This window comes from Triturus cristatus, chromosome 12, assembly GCF_964204655.1.
Source record: "Triturus cristatus chromosome 12, aTriCri1.1, whole genome shotgun sequence".
Classification (NCBI taxonomy): Eukaryota; Metazoa; Chordata; class Amphibia; order Caudata; family Salamandridae; genus Triturus; species Triturus cristatus.
The window spans coordinates 750,514,509-750,537,505 of NC_140595.1; the positions used below are offsets into that span (position 1 = coordinate 750,514,509).

The 22,997-nt window shown below is 41.1% G+C and overlaps 1 protein-coding gene across 1 annotated transcript in view; it reads left to right on the plus strand.

The window, feature by feature from the left end:
- Window positions 1-22,997, plus strand: part of LOC146782691 (vomeronasal type-2 receptor 26-like) — a 221,741-nt gene that overhangs the window by 62,746 nt on the left and 135,998 nt on the right. Inside the window, exon 2 of the mRNA XM_085638430.1 lies at window positions 12,453-12,576. Within this exon, the coding sequence (XP_085494556.1) occupies window positions 12,453-12,576 (124 nt within the window). The remainder of the gene's footprint in view (window positions 1-12,452; window positions 12,577-22,997) is intronic.

The window sequence follows — 22,997 nt, forward strand, 5'->3', positions numbered from 1 at the left end:
TGGCCCAAATACAGACACCCCAGAGTTTTTTGGCAAACTGATATATTAATGCCATGGTTATGCTGTCATCCCCATGATCCAGAACAGGGATTTTAATTTGGTCTTATCCAAGAGCATGGACCACTCCACACATACGATTAGCCAGCCTCCCCTGGTGGCGGTGACGCTAAGCAATTTTATGAATCTTTATGACCTGCTAGAGGCGTGGGGAGTGATGCAACCACACCACACAGACGTTTTTTACTACTCCACTGTTTTTCACGATTCTGGTTGTTGGATTGATTATTGTCTGATGATGCCCAGGGTTATGAGAATGGTGCAGGATGCTAACATTTTACTGAGAACATTGTCTGCCAACTCTCCGTTTGCATTGCAGTTTAGAATCCCTAGTGCTACATGACCAAATAGACAACAGGAACTGGAGGGGCATAAACTGCATGACCCAGTTTTCAAAGCTGAAATTTAAAGTAGCAATATTAACTTTTTTGACTCTGGTGTGATGCACTTTGGGATGGCTTCAAGGCATGTATCTGGGTAATTTGCATCACCAAAGGGTCCGGCATACTCAAAATGATTAGGTCCAGACTAGATATGCTTAACCCCTTGCATGCCCGCCCCTTTCCCCGCCCAGTGCCGCGCCTTCCATTAGCGGGCGGAGTTCATGACGAGCTGGACTCGTCATGGGCACAGCGCCACCGCAGCCCATGACGAGTCCAGCTCGTCATGGGCACTGAAGGGGTTAAATGAGAAATCAAAAGACTCCCGACTGATTGCAACATCACTCATGACTCATCTTACTTGGGCCCTTTATAAGAAGCCTTGGAGGACCTTCAGGATGCCGTGGAATGTGAGGCCCTGTATTGAGTGAAGCAGACAAGAGCGTGTGGCTATGGGAAGGGGGACCACGCAGGTAGAACACTAGCTTAGTATTGAGATCACATACATCGCATACCTTAATTGCTGGTATTCGGGGTCCTGATGGGGCTGTGAAGACATCCACTGTAGATAATTTGGGGATTTTCTGAGACTATTGTGAACAGTTGTGTTTGACCAAAGTCCAACACGCTCAATCTGAAATCCCTGCATACCATGGCAAAGTAGCTCTGGAATGGTTGGAGGTAGGCATTTGGGAAATCCTTAACGCCTCAATAACAGTGGAAGACATCAACTGGCAATAAATGCCCTGGATAGCGGTAAAGTGGCAGGTTGCAATGGCATTCCAGTGCAATGATATAAGGAATATATGGACGTGCTTGAGACACAGCTGCTTGCTGTGTATGGAGAAGCTATTAAAAGGGGTAGACTGATAGAATTCAACTCTGCTATCAACCGCTGTCACTATTGAATGTTGACAATAAAATTGTTGCCAAGATTTGGGCCAAGAGGCTTCAGCTGCTAATGCAATGACTGGTCCTGGCTGATCAAGTGAGCATTATACCACAGAGGTCTATGGCATTGAACGTACGCACTTTGATGGCCATTTTGCATAGAATTGACTTAGCGCTGCCAGCAGTAGTGATTTTAATAAATGCTGAGAAAGCATTTGACTCCTTTATGAGAGAAGTCTTGTGGAGGCTGTGGCTCTGACACAGTTTTTGAAATTGACCGACTTACTCTACATGTGTCCAACCGCCCGAGTGTGCAGATCAGAGCATCAGGGATGTTCATTATCCCCCCTGATCTTTGCACTGGCTATTGAGCCATTGGTTTGCTGGCTATGAGAGTATCACTCCCACAGAGGGAAACATGTGGAGGAGGGTCCGTTATCACTCTCCTTATAAGTGGATGACATAATCCTGTTTTTACAGCATCCAGTGGGAAACTTAGATCTGCCATCAGAGATATTATACAATTTGGGTGACACTGTACTACTCCAGGGTAAGGGAACTTACCATCGCTGGATGGTAGATGGAGAAATATATTGGAAGTCCATGTCCCTAAAGATGTGAGAGAGTTGGCGAGGTGAAATTTTGGTCTGACACTTGACTCGCTCAAAGATGGGGCAAATCTCTATCCTTAAGTTTGTTGCTCTGCCAAAGTATTTATGTCAATTCACAAATGTCTTTGTGGTCTTTCCTAAAGTATTCGTCCGCCAATTGCAGCAAATATTTACTAAATTGATCTGGGTGGAAAACAGACAGCTATAGGCTGGACTGTTCTGATTTAGCCCTTGGACAAAGGCATTCTGGCGGTCCCCGATCCCTACTTTTAATATTTAGTGGCTCAAACTCTGTCCACGTACAACATTGGTATCACAATACTGCTGCACTTGTTAAACTTGGAAGAGCCATGGTTTGGTCCATAGGAGACAGAATGAGGTGGATGTTATTGCTACTATGGGGCATGCGTTGTGGGCTATTGCAGACCTTCTGTGCACAGATGTGGAATGCTCCCCACTCTTGCCGGTAGATACCAACCCCCTTCTGTTGCCACTAATTGAGCAATTGTTAGCAGCTCTCCTGCAACAGTTGGGTTTGGGAAAATGGGAGACTTGTTCGCTGGTGGAGAGTTTTTTCATTTCACACATTCTAGGAACGAGGGTGAAGTACTTTCCTGGCTGCACTGCTGTACCATATACTCCGATATAGAGCTAGATCGGCAAGACCAAAACAATTTCATATTAACATCGTGACATAGCGTATGCCACCGCACCTAGACATGTAAATAAAAGAGCATGGGAAATGGATTTTGGGAGAATGATTCCAGACAAAGCTTGGCAATATTGTTGTACTCAAGTGAACATTGCCCCCTTCACATATCGGCACAAATTAATCGACTTCTAATTCCTACATCACTTATATTACACACCTGAACACATTGCTCGCTTTTCACCGGGGGGTATGGTTTGCTGTAAAACATGCAAAGCGATCAATGTTGCCGTTTTGCATATAGCCTGGGCTTATCCTGCATTAAGCCTATATTGGGTAAAGTTGTTCCCTACCTTGGCAAACTTGTTGGAGGTCCCTTTGAATTCCACACCTGAGCTTGCCTGCCTTGGGTTTGCAAAAGAAGGTCTCAAATCAATGTGACACATTGAATCAATGGCCTTGCTGCTGGCTAAGTGATAGGTTGCACTGCGTTGTATGTCTCATGTAACTCCCACGAAGGCAGCATGGTTAAAGGACATGGCGTACAGCTGTATGGCTATATAGGAGTACAGTGATCTTATGCTCCCCAAGGCGAGACCCATGCATTTCTGGAACCTTATTGAACATACTTTAGGTCAGGGCATACTACTACTCGTTTAGCTCACAGCCCCGCACCTGAAGGATATGCCAATTCAGAATCACAAATACAAGAGGGGGGTTAATCTGCCCAAAAGGGACACTGCTGAATGAGTAAATATTGTACATCTTCTTCCACTAAAGACTGCAGTTGAGGTTTGAGCCTTATGTATGTGCCCTTGTTGCCTAATGAAGTACTTGATGTAACTATTTCAGAAGTGAGAACTACTCTTGTATTTTTCTTTGGTTGTTTGAGAAAATGTATAAATAAACTAATAAATAAAGAATATGTTCTTTCACATCCTTTTTGGGCTAAAAATAAATTGCTAGGTACCAATCCTTTTAACATTGCCTTTAGCAGTGACTCTTCAAATATGGATAATAAAGATTACTAAGTTATTAATGGTGCTTTCAATTTAAGACAACATTTAAGTAAGAATGGTTAAAAAGGCACTTTTTCAAGGACAATACGTATGCTTCCTTTGCCTAAGTTATCTACAGCAGGAGAAATTACTTAATGTTTTTTGGCAATTGATTTTGTCTTCATGGTGTGCCTCATGCTATTATTTTTCACAGAGGATCTCAGTATTTATTTTACTTATCTTTAGGTCTGTTTGCAAAGCACTAAGAAATGAACAAGTTATGTCTTCCTATTATCATCCTTTCTCAAAAGGGCTATCACGAACAGTATTGTGGATTTTATTTGAATGCTTCTCTGGACCACTGGGCCTATTATCTACTGATTAAATAGTTTTCTTATATCAATGTGACTCGCAGTGCCACTATATTTCTGCTTGGAAAGATATACTCAAAGAGGTTTTCACTTTGTTGCCTGCCACTGATCCTTTTGTCTCATCTGCTGAAGACGTTGAGTAATTTACAGACACAAAGACACCTAGTTATGGAAAGCTGATATGAATCTAAACACAAGATGAAATATCCATCTGAGAAGTCAACATCGAAAGATATACTCAAAGAGGTTTTCACTTTGTTGCCTGCCACTGATCCTTTTGTCTCATCTGCTGAAGACGTTGAGTAATTTATAGACACAAAGACACCTAGTTATGGAAAGCTGATATGAATCTAAACACAAGATGAAATATCCATCTGAGAAGTCAACATCGAATTCTGCTCCTTTTTCTATTGGAGTTCATGCTTGGTCATCTTCTCGATTTTTATACATTGAAAGTACAGTTTTGACTTTGATATTTTGGTCCATTTGTCGTTAACCCTGTAGCCTTTGACTCACAGCGGGAAAATGTAGTTTTTGTTTCCTTATCGTCAGCAACTTTTTGAATCTCTACCAACTATGGTATAAGGAAAACCAGAATATTTTAAAAGTCTGTGATTCCTGAATGTGTTGAACTTGTCCTTACTTTCTGATTAATTGGAAAAGAAACAATGTCTATCCATGGAGCTTTCTTGTAAAAATCAATTTTCAGTTTATGCTACCATATTGTTTAGCACCTTATCCAGTTGAATACTGATAAACCTGAAGATTCAGGAGGAAGGCATACTGTCACATTCATGCCATGAGCTTATCAGAGGCAGTGATGCACAACTATGGGAAGGCAGCAAAACCCTAGCTACCATGGTCAGTACATTTCTGGTTTCTGTGCTCAATAAGTATTAGAAGATCTTTCCATTCTCTGCCAAGTCTGCATTAGCAATTATGCAGCCAAGGTCACCCTCATGGGAACTAAACAGTGTGCGTGCAGCACCAGCGTGGAAGGGTGGCATCCAGGGCATGGAGGGTCACAAAGAAAGAGGAATATCAAACCCGAAGCTTTTTTCAAACGACTTTCCTGAAGATGTAGTGTGGCTAGCCTTTTACATGACTCTTCCCAAGATGTTCCCAATAACAAGCTGGAGTTAAAATGTTTCCGCTTATGTCATTTTCCATTTAGACCATATAAAAGGAGACTCTGAAAAAAAGATGGATGCATTGTAACACATTTGTTCCTTTATGTTTTGTCAATTCAGCACCCTTTTGTGACTATTTGTGTCCCTGATTTTTGCCCCACTTTCAAGCTGAACTCCTGTCTGGATGATGTTCTGTGGTAGCTCTTTCTCAACTTTGGTTCAGTGTGGTATTGTGCTAACCTTATCAACATCTATGTGTATTCATCATTCCAATGAAGAACTACCAAGATTTTCCCCGCTGTGGCTTTTTTTATTTTAACCTAGGCACATGTAAGGAGACCCTTGACACCTTTCTCATATATATCTAGTGCAGGCCAGCATTATGACTAATGGGAGGAGTAGCCCTTAACTCAGTCAAACACGAAGGAATCTAGATTAACCTTCCTAGCATCCAGTCCTTGACACTTCTTGCGGCTGATAATGCTAAATGGCTTAATCATGTCTCATTCTGCAGACCAATAGAATGATCCACTGTCCAAATGTATTGGTGATTAATCCTGACAAAGTTAATTTAAGGGAAATTTAACTGCAGGAAAATACTGTTGGATATCTAACATATGACCCATTGTATCACCTTATTGCTTTTTAAAACTACATTTGTAGGAGTTTTTTTAGTAACGGTATCCTCTGGCTGAATCATGCAACCCAACATGTGTGCTCTCCAAATTCACAAGGTGGACTGGAGATTTGGTTATTAATTGATCCATACAGCAGAAATATGTTCTTAAATTTGCAACAATTGAATTAAACTAGGCCTCACAGGTCTAAACCTAGTTTAGGTTCTAAAACGTACTTTTGAATGGTGTACAAACGTAAGCGTTTTGTTTCTCTTAACCAAACTAATGACCACTGCAGTAATTCATTCTGATCTTTTCACCATCCCGTATGACAAAAAGGTCTGTGGGGATCTCAAAGCTAAAACTTCAATATGCAATGCCCACTAGAAGAGGGTATCGGTATTGTGCCTTTAGACACTTACAGTTCTATAGGCACTTGCAGTTTACCCACAGGGAAAGACAAACCCAACCTTTAAGAACCCTTGAAAAGCCTGCTATCCCTACCTTTAATAGGTTTTTTCAACTGACAAGTTGGGATAACAATGATTGACTTCCTTATCCTACTGCTAATTGTGTAAATGAGGAACAGCCTTTGCTGGTGTAACCAATAATAACTAATGAGAGTTCAAAACAGGGCCCTGCTCTAAGAATTGTTAGCTGGAATATAGCAGGTATCAGATCAAAAATGTCAGATCCAGAATGGCGTTATTTAATCACTCAGTATGATATGATCATGTTGCCTGAAACCTGGGTGCAGGTTTTTTTTCTGAATGGGTTCAAGTGTTTCTGAGTGCCAGCTAAAGCTGTTACAGTGCAGGGAGCCCAAGGGGTGCTGCCATCTTGATATATCAAACCTGTTCAAAGTTGCTGTCCCCATGAGGCATGGGAGGATTCGTGTGGTGTGGGTCTTGACATCCTGTAATTTTACCTTTTTTAAATTTAAATAATTCTGTGTATAATCTTGGCTGTCAAATCAAGCCTTTGTTTAAAGTGCTGTCCGTACGGAAAGTTAGAGCCCTCTCTAAATTGAAATGCTTTAACATGGCTTTAGAAGGGACTTTAATGCCAAGATAGGTCAGCTCCTTTGTGATGCTGATCTTTTTGTGAAAGATTAGAGCTCTCTCTGTTTCCTATAGACTAATGCAAGGGGTCAGAGGTTGAATAATGCCTTAGGTCAAATCGAACTTCTCAATGTGGAGATCATTGTGGGACAACAATTTGACCAAATATCAAATTGCGTGGGATAAAGCAAAGGATTGGTAATCAACTATGCTTTTATCTCAGTTGCCCTTGGAACAATAGTGCAAGTGAGGGGATTTGTGAAATGTTGCCAAAGTGGCCATGACCCTATTTTTTTTAATATGTTAATACCCACTGGTGATACGAACAAAAGTAAACCAGGCTTGATGAGATTGAGCATCATGGATAAAGTGCTTAGAATTAAATGGTGCAGCATTTCGAACCCTGTCCTATTTAATTCTGTTATTGGGGCAGATTCAAGTATACTTATGGATTCACTACTTTTAGTAGACTTCCCCGCAGCAGGGGTCTTGGAGGTCTTCAAATCTCTAAACTACTCAGCAAAGCAAATCATGCATAGACTGTCTGGCACTAGAATAATGGCTAAAAGTGCGTTGTTTGATGATAGCTGTAGAACTGCAATCCAGTGACTAAGAGAGGACCATAACATCAGGCAATGATTCAAATAGAAAATATACCCTTCTCTAAAGCGAAATATAGGCTAGTTATTAGGGCGAGGGAACACACCCTCAAAGAAGAGGCATGGGACCGACTGATGTACACCTGTAATACGGAAGACATAAAGGATTCTGGGACACAGTTCAGGGGAGACAAGGACATAGGTACACATTTATACCCAGAGCAGTGGATGACTCACTTTACAACAATGTATTCAATTTATTCATGGGAGCAAAGGAACCATTAGATAGCATTGACGAAACACCTTATTAGATATTAGGTTTGAAGTGGAGGAAGTGAACTCCGAATTCGAGTTAGCGCTTCCAATAAGGCAGCGGGCCCTGATGGGGTCCCTCTAGACTTACATAAGAAAAATATTCTTTTTGGTCCCAGCTAATTATAAATGACCTTAATGCAGCTGCTGTATAAGGTATCCCCAAGGCATGGAAAGTTGCTACAATTGTACCCGTATTTAAAAAACTAAATAGGCAGGACCCAAGCTGTTACAGGCCTATCACTCCGTTGAACTCAATTGGTAAAGTGGCCGGCAGAATTATTATGAACTGAATTGATGAGTGGAATAGCTTAATATTATTTTTAGTCTTGGCCAGTATGGGTTCTGGGAAGGTATGCATACATTGGAGCAATTCCTGAACCTTAACCTAATGATATGGAAATATGATGTGGCTAGGCAAGGTCCAATTTATTTAGCGTTCATGGACATAAGTAGCACCTTCATCTGAGTTAATCGGTCAAAGACTTGAGTGTTTTGGGCAGATCTAGGAATGCTCCAAGCCCTGTTGAATTTCCTATGAGCTTTTCAGACAGATATTGCTGCCTCCGTTAGGTACGGACAGGAGAGGGAATGTTCAGAAGGTCTAGGTCTTCCACAGAGGGGTCAGGCATGTTTGCTTCTTGGCACCTCTTTTTTTTGTTGTTATATATTAATGGTATGAATTATTTTTTGTCACTAAATGGAAGACATGCCAAAGGCCAAAACTGTTTTGTCCTGACTTGCTATATACTGATGATGTGGTTCTGCTATCTCATACCTCGAATGGTCTTAGTGGCTTTTTGGATCTGTTCTCTAAATTTATAGACGATATTGACCTTGATAGCAAGACTGAAGAAACCCATTATATGGTCTGTGGGAGGCAGCCTTCTGAAATGAGGCCTCTAACCATCAAAGGGATGTTATCTCAAGGGTCAGCGTTTTTCCATATTTGGGTGTCACCTTTGACCAACAAAATTATTGGATTCCCTGATTGGCCGTTAGATGTCAGCGCTTCAATCAAGCATGCAGTGCCCTTTTTAAGTTTTTATTACTGATTGGTAGCAAGCCAATAGTTCCTTTGCTCCAAAACTACAGAATGAAATGTTTGCTGGTTCTCACTTCATTCAATTCAATTCAAAACCACTTTATTCGGTTACTAAAAACCATAAAAGTACCATGCATTAAATCACAATTCAATATGTAAAACACATACAGTACACAATAAAAATACATACAATACACAGTAAAATATCATAACCGAATCATCAGTAATAGGGAGATTTGAGAAAATATGGGAGGGAATAAGACAAAGTTCATGAGGTTGCATACAAATCTTGGCTGTGGTTAAAACCATTTAAACAGTACTTCATTGCAATAAAAATAATTTAGTAATAAAAAGGCAAGTATTCAAAGACTAATAACATGGAATTTACAAATACTCTGATACTAACATAGGGTGCCGAATTTTCCTAAGTCTCACAGCTGCGACAAGAAAAATTGCAATGTTAAAAATCTCCCATGGATCATTAAGCATTTGTAAGTACAGTAAAGCGGGTTTAACCTGAATAAAACCTTTCCCTTTTAAAATTGTGGCTAAGAACCTCCTGCGGATAGCACTATAGTGGTCACAAAACATAATAAAATGCATTGTATCCTGTACTGAAAAATTATCACAGGTATAAGGACCTGAATCACACGTCCTACACCAGCCTTGCATATTACCCAGAAAAAAAAGTGAATTAGGTTGAAACGAAATTTGGTTAAAAGCAGGCGGTGGAACGGCTTCGTGACAATGCTTAGTTAAGGTTCAATCTCAGGGGTGGTTTTTAGCAAAAAATGGACTTTAACTGTTGGTTTCTTTAATTCGATCTCCACCCGCACTACCTTCATCCGATCCAGTAAGTGTATTTTTACCCATGTCAAATCATCTTTTCTTCCTTTATCCTGGGAATCGAATAAGTCTGGACGACCAAGCTTAGTGAAAGTATTCTTAACATAGTTTAGCCATGGAATTTTGTTAGCTGGGTCCAGGGTGACACAATCCCTAATTATCTTATGGTTCAGCGTTAATTGGGGGTTAAGCCAGGTTTTAAGTCAGCAAAGCACCGGAGTCAGCCTCATCCTGCCTGCCACATATCCAACACGTAATTCCTGATGAATTGAAAAAGTAGGAGTGGATTGAGGTACAGACAGGAGGGTACGTAGAAATTTATTTTCAACTGTCTGTTTCCCCTCCATTGACTTAGATCCCCAAATTGCCGAGCCATATAATGCAATAGCTATACATTTAGACCTATAAATATTACGCATTGCATCCATTGGTTTAGCCCCCAGTCATTGTGCAAATCCATTCACAGCGGCCGTTGACCTTGCCATTGCATTTACATTTACTTTCTGTTGAGGTACCCAGGAACCCCTCTCATCAAAAAGTACTCCTAGATAAGTAAAGAAGGTCACTCTGGTCAGTTTTGCACTTTCACAGAAAAAAGTTTGAGGTTTTCTAGGTTTCCGGCCCAAGATCATTACGTGGGATTTGGCTATGTTTACCACTAAATCCAAAGATTTCATGTAGGCCCCAAAGGAGTGTAAAAGCCTTTGGAGCCCTACAGCTGTGCGGGCTAATAGGACAGCATCGTCCGCGTAGAGGAGCACAGAAATGAGCCAGTCCCCTACCTGGGGTATGTCCAAGCTAGCCTATTCTGAAACCTTGCCCAAATTATTGATATACAAGGTTAAAAGAAGTGGTGCTAAAATACAGCCTTGGGGAACACCTCTACCCAATGTAAAGTGTCTTGTGAATTTTCCTTCTTGGTTGACCCTCACCTTTGTGGTGAGATCCCTGTGTAGGTCAGCCAGGCGGTAGACTAAGTTTGGTTGATGCCCATATCTAACAGGATATGCCAAAGCTTGGATCTATTTACCAGGTTGAAAGCCGACGGGAGATCCATAAAAGCCAGCTGTAGCGTCCCTGCTTTAGCTATAGTGTATTTGCCTGCTAGTAAATATAAATTAAGACACTGATCCATGGTACCTCTATCACTTCTAAACCATATTGTAGATTAGATAAAACCTTGTTTTCTTCTAGCCAGTCCATTCATTTAGTTAAAATCACTCTCCCTAAGACTTTCACTGCGGAGTCTATTAGTTAAATCGGCCTATAACAACGAGGGTGCCCTCTCTGGCCCTTTTTAAAAATCGGAATAATAGTAGAGGATGCCCACGATGATGGGAAACCCTGACAGCTTGACACATTAAAAACATTTGTCAGAATTTTAGCCCAGAAGGATGGATTTTGTTTATATAAATCCGCCGGGACACCATCAGGGCCGGGAGCCTTATTGCTGGTTATTTGTATGATTGCCAATTCCACTTCACCTTCATTAAAAACTATTGTATGGTAGGCCCTCCTAGGTTCACAACTAATTGGCACTTCATGGTTATCAGTGGCCTCATATATGGCTTCAAAGTGAGAGAGCCATTGATCTTCCGTGATGTTACAGGAGAATCAGTTGTGTAGGGAATTGCTTGGAGTGGGTCTAGCTAGCCCAAGTTATTTTGTTCATAATGAACTGGGATTGGGGAATGCTGAAGATTATGCTAAATTAGCCTCACTGCTTCTATGGGTATATATTTGGAGTGGGGAACACACAATCTTTAATAGAGAAGTGATCCAAGACTGTTTGAAGTGCCACCATGGGCATACAATTTTGTGGCTGTCTCACATAAAAAATTCAGCTTTTCTGTTGGGATGCCCTGAATTGTACCAAGCTTCCAGCCTATCACCAGAAATGATGAGACGACAATTGAAGAGCTGTAAAACAGGCCATGGATAGGAGGGAATCCATGGCTTTGGAAAAGCAGCTCATGAGAGCCTTTAAGATCATCCAGACTAGAGAGGTCCTTGCGCCCTACCTTGCTCTAGTCAGAAATCTTTGGGAGAGATCTCTGCTCTCTAAATTTAGGTTGGGTGCGATATTATACAGGCTATGTTTTGGCCAGGACAAAATGATCCCAACTCAATGTTGAATTGCCCTTGCAATGATAGTTTAACACAGACCATGGAACTCTTAATTTTATTTGTGGCCCAAAGAAGATACTTGTATCCTATTTTAAGTACAAGGGATTTTTATCAATATAGCTCTGCCTTTCTCCATTTTCAGATGCTTGCCGACCCTGCCGTTCTAATTCCTGTTGGGTTTTGTATTTGAATTTTGCACTGAATACATGATCCATGTATTATGTGTTATTATGCAAATATTAGTACCATGAATCAGACTTACAATGTGCCTTTATATGATATAATTCTGTTTTACACAGTTTTAGTGGTTTAAGTAATAACTTTGATCTTGTCCTTTTTTGCAGTGATATGAGTTTGTATGCCTATGTTTTTTATCCTGTACTTTTATGATTATTAATTAACAATCGAAGAAAGATATTTCATTCATATTTCAAAGCTAAAGAATTTTACTATTGTAGTGCTTTATTTTCAATTAGTCCAATACAAATATTTTATTCCTTGACTGCTTGGAGGAAATCTGTTAGAGAACAATAGCATGATAGATATTTTGGGACTTGTGAAACTTTGAACTTGAAAATGAACTTGAAAATGGCATGGAGTGGCAAACATAAACGAAGGTAAGCTATACGTGTGGACCCTAAGGATTTGTCCTCCTACAGTACATTTTAAAGATGTTTGGTATTCTTTTTTCCTTGATAAAGCATTATAAACACTATATTGCTACAGAAACATTTGCTGTATGTGGTTATGTGTTGCAGGTCCCCACTTCAGTGTGTAGTCAAAGCTGCCTGCCTGGTTTCAGAAAAGCAATGAAAGAAGGGCAACCAGTTTGTTGCTTTCTATGTGTCCCTTGTCCTCAGGGTGAGATCTCCAACCAGACGGGTAAATATATCTGTATTTTTGGTTCTTTACATTATTAAGTGACATGAATATTAGATCCAGTGAGAAAAGGTTTGCTTTTCACCACTAACAGGAAGACACAGCACTGCAGGAACCCTTGCACATAATGCCTACGTTTGTGATCCTGAATTATTTACTCCCTCCATTTCTAAGAAAGCTCTCATATAAACCCCTTAATATAGGATTCAATATCTTTAAACTCAAAGACATATACTATTATCTAGCACAATCCTTCTAACAGAAGAAATAAATTAGTCCAGTTTCTGAACATAAAAGTGCACTGAAGCTGCCACTGATATCAGTTCTGTCTACTATCTGCCAGCTGCTTGCCTAAGTCATTCCAAGACTTCAGACTACATATATCTCAAACAACACGTCTTTCTGCCATACCAGCCACCCAGACTACAGAGATCAGCCTTGCAAAAACTAATTGATTATCCAAAGAGCTACATAAGGAGGACTTAGCAGTGGGTGCCCGCAGGCACAGAACTAATGCCCTTCCAACATATTTGAGGCTAACAAGTTAATTTGTCAATTCATGAAGGGATGTGAAGGCCCATTCCTTTTGCAAAATGGCAAAAACAGGTTCTAGATCCTCTCAATGCACAGACGTTCGCCCTTCTCATCACTACATATGCATTAGTGTTCCAACCCTCATGGGAAATTAAAAAGTTTAGATACCTTATAATTATTTAGGTTTTGTCATGTCATTTCTGAGACTCTCACATATAATGTTTTTTTAAGGTATTGTCCGAGTTAATTTGGCTATATTCAACTACTTGTTCAAGTCGCTAGATCTCAGGCTTCCCTGATTTAGTCAAATATTACAACACATACCTCACAAGGATTTAGAGGGACCTCCTTCCTGGGGCCTGAAAAGAAAATGAATTGGCAAGAAATGCTGCGATTCTGCAAAACTCTTGCAGAATCAAAAAAAAATGATGGCTGAGGTGCATTCAACAATTATAAGCCCCATGGAGCCGATCCATGAGGCTGTATTGATGAAGGGGAGCCATGTGACCCCCTGCCCAAACCTCTGGAGACCCCAGGAAGCCTAAATTCGGGCCAACATTTTTTATATTGGGAGGGGGGCAGTGCAACCCCACAGATATCCCTGGGGAGCTCAACAGCGGGGCTGAAATTTGTTTATATGGGGAGGGGTGACACAAGGCCCCTCTCCCCAAGCTTCAAAGTCCCTGGGAGCCCAAACCGGGACATAGTGGTTTCTCTGCCTGCAACGGAGCAGGCAGGGAAACCTGTGTTTACTCTTGATTGGCAGGAGCATTTTTGAATTTACCGCCAAGCAAAAGCAAACACCAAGTCCTCTTCCAGTGCGCGTGAGCTTTGAAAATGCTCCCACTATCTGGAATTGGACTTTTGATCTGTTTCCCAGCCCACAGTTATTTGGGTAAGGAAACAGATCAAATATTGCTCCTGCCCAGAGGGAGTAGTATAAGTAGCTGACGCCCTCAGGCGGGCAATGCCAGCTCCCCCCGCAGCCACCAAAAAGAGAATGGTGGGTGCCCTGGGTGAGAAGGAGGGCACCCACTTTAAGTGTTAGGGCCCCAGGGAATGGGGTCTTAAGGGCCAATTTTGGCCATAGGGAAGTGGGCTGAGTGTCCCCCTCCCCCTAAAAAGCATGCTGGACCCTAGGGGATGGGGTCCTTGGGACCACAATCGGTCCGGGGTTGGTCATTCCTGTGCTCCCTCCAAATAGGCATAATGCTGTGGCCTGAGTGAGGGCATCACCAGGGCCAAAATCAACCCAGGAAGGGGCTGCGTGCCCCTCTCACCTTAAAAATCAAAGTGGGCCCAGGGGGATGTGTCCCCGGGGCCAAAATAGGCCAGAGGATTGGGGCCACATGCCCTTCTATCCCTGAAAACCAATACCGGGCCCAGGGAGGATGGGGGTCTCTGAAGGATGAGGTCCCTGGGGCTGAAACCAGCCTTAGGAGGAGGCAAAGTGCACCCACTTCCTTTTATTTAAAATAGTGGCACGGGGGGATGGGGTCCCCTGGACTCTGTCCATTTTTAAAAAAGGGCCCTGGGAATGGGGTAGCCAGAGCCAGGCCCTCTGGGCAACCTCTGACCATGCATGGCCAATGGCCACACACAGCATGGGGTTGGGTGCATGTGTAGGGTTGGCTGCAGCCAGTCCCTGTGACCAACCCCGCGCCAGGCACGACTGAAGGCCCTGAAAAGTGTGGGGTTAGCTGTTCATACTGTGGGTTTGCCACAGGGGCTTGGCCTGTTGTGGCCGACCCCCCCACTGCGAACAGCTAAAGGCCGTGCACAGCATGGCATCTTCACAAAAACCAATTAACTGGATAATAAACATGTTTGCTCCAAACAATCCCAAATGATGGAGACGCTGGGTCGCTCAACCCCAAAGTAGGCACTGAAATCCATGCCATAGGACACTGAGCACCGTCATACCCCCACACATAAGTAGTTAGACCATCTTAGATTCACATTGACATCACCTTTTCAATATAAACAACATATTACATCAGTGCCGAAGGACACTGAGCCCCGTCGTACCACTGCACGTAAGGTAGTTAGACCATCTTAGATGGTCTAACTATTATCCATGCAGTGGTACGACAGGGCTCAGTGACCTTGGGCACGGATTTCGGTGCCTACTTTGGTGTTGATGGACCCTGCATCCCCATAATTTGGGATTGTTTGGAGCAATCACGTTTATTATCTCCACTCCATCCTTTCTCCACATATACAGCTTCATTTACCCAGTTGATTGGTTTTTATGAAGATGCGACCCACATGATATATCAGGACAATATATGGATTTGTCACTTGGATACATATACTAACACACCACTTATCAACAAACATAGAATATTACACAAAAGATCAAATGTGTCCTTCTAAATTTTAGTCAATTATACATGCACTTTCAGACTGCAATGCTCACTGATATATGCAGTACTACTTTAAACATGGTTGAGGGCTACTTCTACAGATCCTTAGTATGCAGTATTACTGCTAGCTCAACTTCTTAATGAAAATGTATTTGCCAAATGTTAAATTCTAGTTTAACTACAAATACCTCTGCTACTACCTAGGCAGTCAGTGAAACAGAAGTATATGATATTGAATATTCTCACACACCTCATTAATAGCACAATGTAATTTAATTGTATTTTCTGTAGAGCTAAATGCATTTGTTATTGATTTCTACATATCTACTTATATTGAGAAAAACAAACAACACTGGATGAGAGACAAATAAGAAATAAACAGAGGAAACAATACTACATATTTGAAACTGCCAGTAAATAAACAGATAAGGTGGAGAATGTGGACAAGAAAAAAAGAACACCTTTTAAAAGCACTAAGGACTTTCTGAAAAAAGTAAATCTTAAATTGCAAACTGAAGGAAATTTGTCAAGTAAGAACAGGAGTTTAAATGATAAACAGGAAGGACTACATTCTTCTAAATGTAGAAAATGTAGTAGGAAAGACAGAATTTGACTTGGAGACAGAAACAGTTTAAGGAGAAAAGAGTAAAGAAATTTTAAACTCGAGTAATGCGAAATTTACAAAAGAGGATGAAAAAGTATAAGAGAAGAATTGCTACAGTTAAATAAAAGCAACATATTGAGAGTATAGTGAACAAAGCATTTGCTCTGAAGAGAACACTTTTTTATCATAATATTTAACACAATAAAGGCACTAGAAAAAATAGTACTATGCATGAGGAAAAGAACTTTAAGGAAAAGGCTTATTAACAAAGTGATTTTTGTAAAGTTTTTAGAGTTGAATATTTGCACACATCCAGCAGAAAACTGTTTTTAATGGAGAGAGCTACTTGGAAGAAATTGCTTTAAGGCATTCATGTGTTGCTATGAAGTAAAAGATGGTACTACAATAGAAATACTGAAATATACATATAATCTGAGAAGATAAGAGGCCTCCAAATATATTAATGGTTATAATCGTGTTATTCTAAAATTATGGAATGTGAATAGGATCATACAGTTTGTTGCAGACAACTCCATTGCAGTTGCTTGCTATGTCACGTCATACATCACAAAGTCAGAGAAAACAGAGATGAAGGAAACATGGAAGGAGATTTCTGCAGAAAAATCTCCATCCAAGAAATTGTACTGATTCACTTTGAAAATGCTTTCATATAGGGAGATAGGTTCCTTTGAGTGATGTGACAGGTTGAGTTTAGCTAGCTTATACTCAAAATCTAGGGGAATTGTTTGGGTAAGTCCATGCCTTGCTAACACACGAAACAGAGTCTTAAAGTCTTTCTCAGAAATTCAGTACCTAACAGAGTTTGATCCAGACAGTACAGATATTGTAAAAGCAAATAGGTTGGATACCTACTATTCAAGAAGACCTTGAAAATATGTGTCTGTACAAAATTCTGCAACACTATAGGTACAGAAACAATGTGATGGAAAACATCAATAAAGGCAAATATGCTGTAGTTGGTTGTGATGGATGTTTGGTTCGGCATGCAAAAGGTAACTTAATAAAGCACAGACAGACAACTTACTTGTCAAACTTAGCACTATTCCAGCCATTCAAACCTTGGCATTCTCAAACAGTTACTCGGACAATTGACTGCTACCAAGACTCTTTTAATGCTATAAAAGATATAATTCAAAATCCAATATTTACAAACTACCTGGAAATATTAAATGAAGAAATTGAACAAGAGGAAACAATTACAACTGAGATAGCAAAGGGCAGTTCACAAAGCAGCCAGAGTTGCAGACCTCTCAGTCCAGATCCTCTTGGAAAGCCAATAATTGAAAAAGAAGCTGCCATATCGATGAATGAGGTGGAGATAGCAATGCAACATGCAAGAGAAGAAAATGTTGACTTGGAACAGTAAGTGTAACAATTGAATGATGAGCAGAAATATATAAGGAAGTGAAATCAAAAATAGAGCATGGATTCCTCCACGAAAACAATCAATGTAAATGTTCAAGTTTACAGCCAATTCTCTTGTATGTCACTTGACAAACTGCACTGGGTAAAGTGTTTTATTTCAAGTTCTAAGCACTTATCTACAGAGGATTATGACTCCATTTTGTCATGTGTATTAACATCACCTATTGGATTAGCTGCAAACAACATCAAAGGAATTACATTGCATTATCTACATATGCTACTGTGAAACACAATAATAACTGAAATACTGAAAGTTATCTGGTTTCCAGAGATTTGAGGAAATTAAAACTTTTAATCTTCCGTGAGGTGAACATGGTCTCAAACTTAATGCTCGCCTTTGTGTATTTGAGGATGCAACAGATGTTGAAGGCGGACTATAGTATACTTTTTGGGGGAAAGCATGTAATTGTTTTTGGTGATTTATTGCAACTTACCCCTCAATGTGTTTAAGACACATTTACATGAAGAAACTCAAAATACTTTAGGAAGTATTGGAAATGCAAACATTTGGCTAAATTTCCACTACAAAGAACTAATTAGAAACATGCGTCAAGCATCTGATATGCAATATGGAAATATTCTGAACAATATTAGAGTAGGAAAACTGTCAAAACAAGGAAACAATTGCTTTCAAACTCGACTTTTAAAGAACTGATTTCTTTCTCAAAATTCTACAGTACACCTAGTATTTGGATTTTTTCAGCAACAGAAATCCATTGTGTGTTTAATGCCTGCTCTTCAGGAATTTACCTCTTTCAATGAACACTTGCTACAACTAGAGAAAGAACACATATTTGATCTTACAGCAATTGATAAAAGGAACAACAAGGAATGATAATTTTGTTGACTGAAAAACTGCAACCAAAATTAAATTCTTTGAAAAAATCTGTTTCCAAAACTGTGGGATTAGAAAAGGTTTTAGATGTTTGTAAAAACTGTATGGTAATTTCGTGATGTAAATTATATGTTGAGGAAGGATTAGTTAATGGAGCCATGAGTGAAACAATTGATTTCATTTTGTATTTAAACAGAAATAATGTTGACTATCTAGCTACTAAGTTAGATCAATTTGAAAGTGTAAAGCAGATAGCAAGATCTGTTGCACATTTGTTGCTTGCACAAAGCAGCTTCCAGTATCTCTAACATATGCTGTAACAATTCATAATTCTCAAGGTTTAAGTGTAGATGCAGTATTTATTAACAGTGGTAGTACTGTATGTAAGTTAGGTATGTTATATGTTGCATTGTCACAGGTTAGAACTTTGTCCGGTTTGTAGCTAATAGAGTTTGATGATAGTAAAGTAAATGCTAATTCACCTTGTGTGATAGAGTATAACCATTTGAGAAGCCTCTATGCTCCTAATTTAGGACAGTATCTAGCTTACGAAAAGCCTATAAATGTGACACTATAAACATTTGGAAACCAAAGTTTCCAAATTTTTATAGTGACATTCCTCCGAAAAAGAGTAGAAAAGAGAAGAAAGAAGTATTGTATGAAAGGAAAACTAAATATACTGGTGAAATTGTTGGTTACCAGTTTTCAAACCTCTCTAGAGTCGACTTCTATGTCAAAGTAGTTCTCAATGTACTATTCTCCTTACCTCCTCTGGTTCACGCTATTAAGCAGAAAAAGGATAAAAGACTGTGCTCTGCACGTTTAACTTGTTGTTAGAATGCTTGTGCAGTGATAGAACAGAAACATATCCTACATCTTCAATTATAGATCTTGCAGATTGTTGTACAGGATCTGTATACTTCACAAAAAACATTCATGAAGATGCAAAACAATTCTTGATGGTCCTACTTGGTATCTTAGAAGAGGAGTTGGTACCTATTGATGAGCTATTTGGACTAAGTTACTCATGGCAGCATGATTGTGAAAACTATTCTTTTTCTTCAAAAACAGAAATAGATTAAGAACGATTTATCTATTAAACTCTACTAGACTATATACCTGTCAGTTTTGAGAAACTTTGAATATAAGAAGAAGTGGCAAGTATATCAGCGTAATGCTTCAGCGATGTACTGTGGTTGGAACTAAATTGGAAACACATTACAAATTTTTAAGCTGCACAAATCTCTGTTTCTGGTAAAACATATATCTGTATAGGGGTTATTTTTTAAGAAGGAGTAAATGTTATATCTGAACACTACATCATCTACCTAAAAATCACCTGGTCTGTGAGCATTCAGGTGTGCCTATCGATCACGTGGGACGCTAAACGCCGTCCGAGCGCGCGAGGAGCTAGGAGCAGTGCCGGGAGCTACGGAGCAGAGCAGGTCGGCGTTTCTTTGGCAGACTGCGGAGGGGCCAGTGTGAGCAACCAGCAGGCAGGTGAACAGGTTGTGCCCACCCCTAGAGTTGCCCTAGATGCCTGTTGGGAGCTCTGACCGAGGTGCTCGGGCTTACAGGCTTACGGGCTTATGGTCTCCGGCGGTTCCTGATGATTCCTGTGGATTCTGCGGTAGGCAGGAAGCTGCAGGAAGGTGCAGGGTGAGAGCATGACCTCATTAGCGGGGGCCGCTGAGTATTATGCCCAGGCGAGTCCTCGGAAGCGGCCCAACTAGGTTGGCCGCGGCTTGCGGCTCGCTAGCATGTCCTCCTCTCTCTCTCGGAGGTATAATCCTGGCTGAAACTGCAGTGTAGCTGTCCCACCATTATACAGCCCTACTGCCTACAGCCGTTGCAAGCCGCTGGCTGGTGGCATACTCATGGCACTTTTGTGTATTCAAGTGGGGAAAAAACATGTAATCGATTAGGGGTTAGTGCCAATGGAAAGAGGCGAATAGAGGCGGTTAGAAGTGAAGGACGAGGGCAAGGGGAGACCATCAGGACTATCAGTATTTAAAAAAAGGGAGAAAGGAAAAGAAAAGAAGGAACAAGAAGGAACAAGGAGGAAAAACTAAAAGCAATGAGATCAGCGAAGTCAAGGGACCAATTGGCGCTTGCTAATGCAACAAAGAAAACAAGGAGGGTAAACAAAAAGCTCAAGAAGGACCTAATGAAGGTCAGTGAGGACCCGGGTAGGAAAGAGGGAGAAGAGGAGGAGATGGGAGAAGTCTGCCCGATCTCGCCCATATTCACAAGTCTTCAATCTTCATCACATACCAAGGTGAGAGGGACTGCAAGCACACTTGCTCTGAATAAGTCCGACTTCCATCCCAAAATCTATACAAAGTTCTCATTCATCAAAGACGCCAGAGCAGCCCTCTGTTTGAATAGTCACAATGTTAGTAACCTACCAAATCCACTGCAACCTAGAAGTGCTTACCTTTTGAAGCAGCAATCATAGTTGGGGTCTGAGAGGGAGAGGGAATTAGGCACATTTGGAGAAGGGGGAGCCGTACAGAAGGTGCAGCACTCACGAATAAAGAAGAGCCGAATAAGGGACTGGAAAATGCCCACTGTTGGACCAGATGGTGCAGGACCTAGAAGGCAGTCACGAGCAGGAAGATTTAATCCCAAACCCAAAACTAGACCCAAAGCTAAAGCTAAAGATAAAGTTAAAGGTCAACAGGTGTGGGAGCAAAATGGTGCATGAAAGCGAGTGTCAAAATTCTATCATAAGCGCCGAACCCGCAAGAATAAGACAATGGGAGTAGAGCCCTTCAAGTCGTGTAAATCATGAAAGTCGTAAAAATCCTGCACCTGGTGAACCATCAGAAGGGGGACAAGGATAAGATCCGCCTGGAAACACTGAAAGACAAGAGGGGCTAGAGGGGCAAGAGGCTTTAGTACCCAGCACACCCAGGAACCACATTCTGTAGGACATGGGTGACGTAATAATTATAGAACAGCCGCAGCATGGTGACTCACCACCTCAAAGAGAGTCAGTGCCTAGTAAGTACACATCCCCAACATTAAATGACAAGCTGGTGCTGCAAGAAAATGCCAAGGGCAAGAGAGAACTCACCAAAGTGGCTGACACGATAGAGGAGAGGTCACTAAATACACCAATCACACAGGGAATCACAGTGCATGAACGGCTTGCATCTCAAATAAATGATAGACATCCTGAGAAGCATCGTGAGCAAGTCGAGCCAGGCCATGGACCAAGCCAAATTCATGCTCTGCTCCTCGCCACTCCAGTTATTACATCATCTATACCGTCACAGGGCTCAGACTTTGAAACCTTGTACCTCACTCCAGTGGAGTGGAAAGAATTGGCAGTGTCCTATTCCGCACCCCTCCAGTGGGAACCACCAGGCAGGAGTAAGAGCGCACCAAAGCCAAACTCTAGGAGGGAAACACCACAAGCAAAAGAAGACATTTGGTAATCTCTTCTGTTCACAATGCAAATGTCTGTAAATGCCTTCCAATATCAGTCGAACAAGATGGATGTTCAACTTTCCGTCCTTAACTCCCTGTCAATCTTCGTTACCAATATTGACGACAAGTTAACAGAGCTCAACAATTTGGTCAGTAGGACTCAAGCGGCACAAGTGGAGACCCAAATTTTACAACCTAACTGCTCTTGCGTAACAATCATGGATATGTTGGCAACACTCCCATTGGCAATGGATAACCTCCTCTCTGATATTAGGTAGGCTGCAAAAACCAAACAACCGGAAGGACCTGCACAGACAAGAGGCAAAACGTGGCCGCTATTGACAGCACGAACACAGGGATTAAATCAGGTGACTCCAATGTTGTCTCAAGAATTGCAGCTGCATAGGAAACTGTAGATATATCAAATTCGGGTTCAAAATAACAGTCAATGACACAAACGAACTCATCCATCACCAATTACGAACATAATGTAATTGGGCGAAACCTCGCAAAACGAGATTTCGCCGGAACATTCCTGTTCTGTTAAACTGGGGAGAAAGCAGAGAAGGAAGGGTTGTAACCAAAAGAGAAAAAACCCGTATTAGTTTGGGGCAAGACTAACATCACTGGAATACAACACTGGATCCAACCCAAGATATGCCTGCCCAGATGAGCAATGAAGTAGATATAGATCACAACGTAAGAAAAACCTCAAACCAGGAAGCAAGGAAAAAAAACAAAAGAAAGACAACCCAAAACGGAAAGCCTGCCAGCAGTGCCACTCAAGAAAATGAAGAAGGATGCCCCCGAGGCAAACCACAATGGGCCACAACGGCATTAAGTACCACCAGCTCAGAGCCAATGTGGGTGAATGAAACAAGCACTCAGGAACAAGCAGAATTAACTGAGGAATGCCAGATCTCAGGGAACGATCATATTATCGCGCAGAATAGTCCAATAATCGAGAGGGAGCAAACAGGCAGTCCTACAATAATGTTTCTCCCAGAGTATAAATCAAAGGGCACAATAAATACCTTAAATAGGGGGGACATATTACGCCTACTGAAGTCCATCAATAGCCTAAAAAATATATCCACCAGTGACTTAGAGCCAGTAGAATTCATTGAACTACCGGAGCACTCAGGGTTGAAGCAACAAAAACAGTATGGGCCACTGCAGAACTAGCCGAGAGACTTTTAACAGA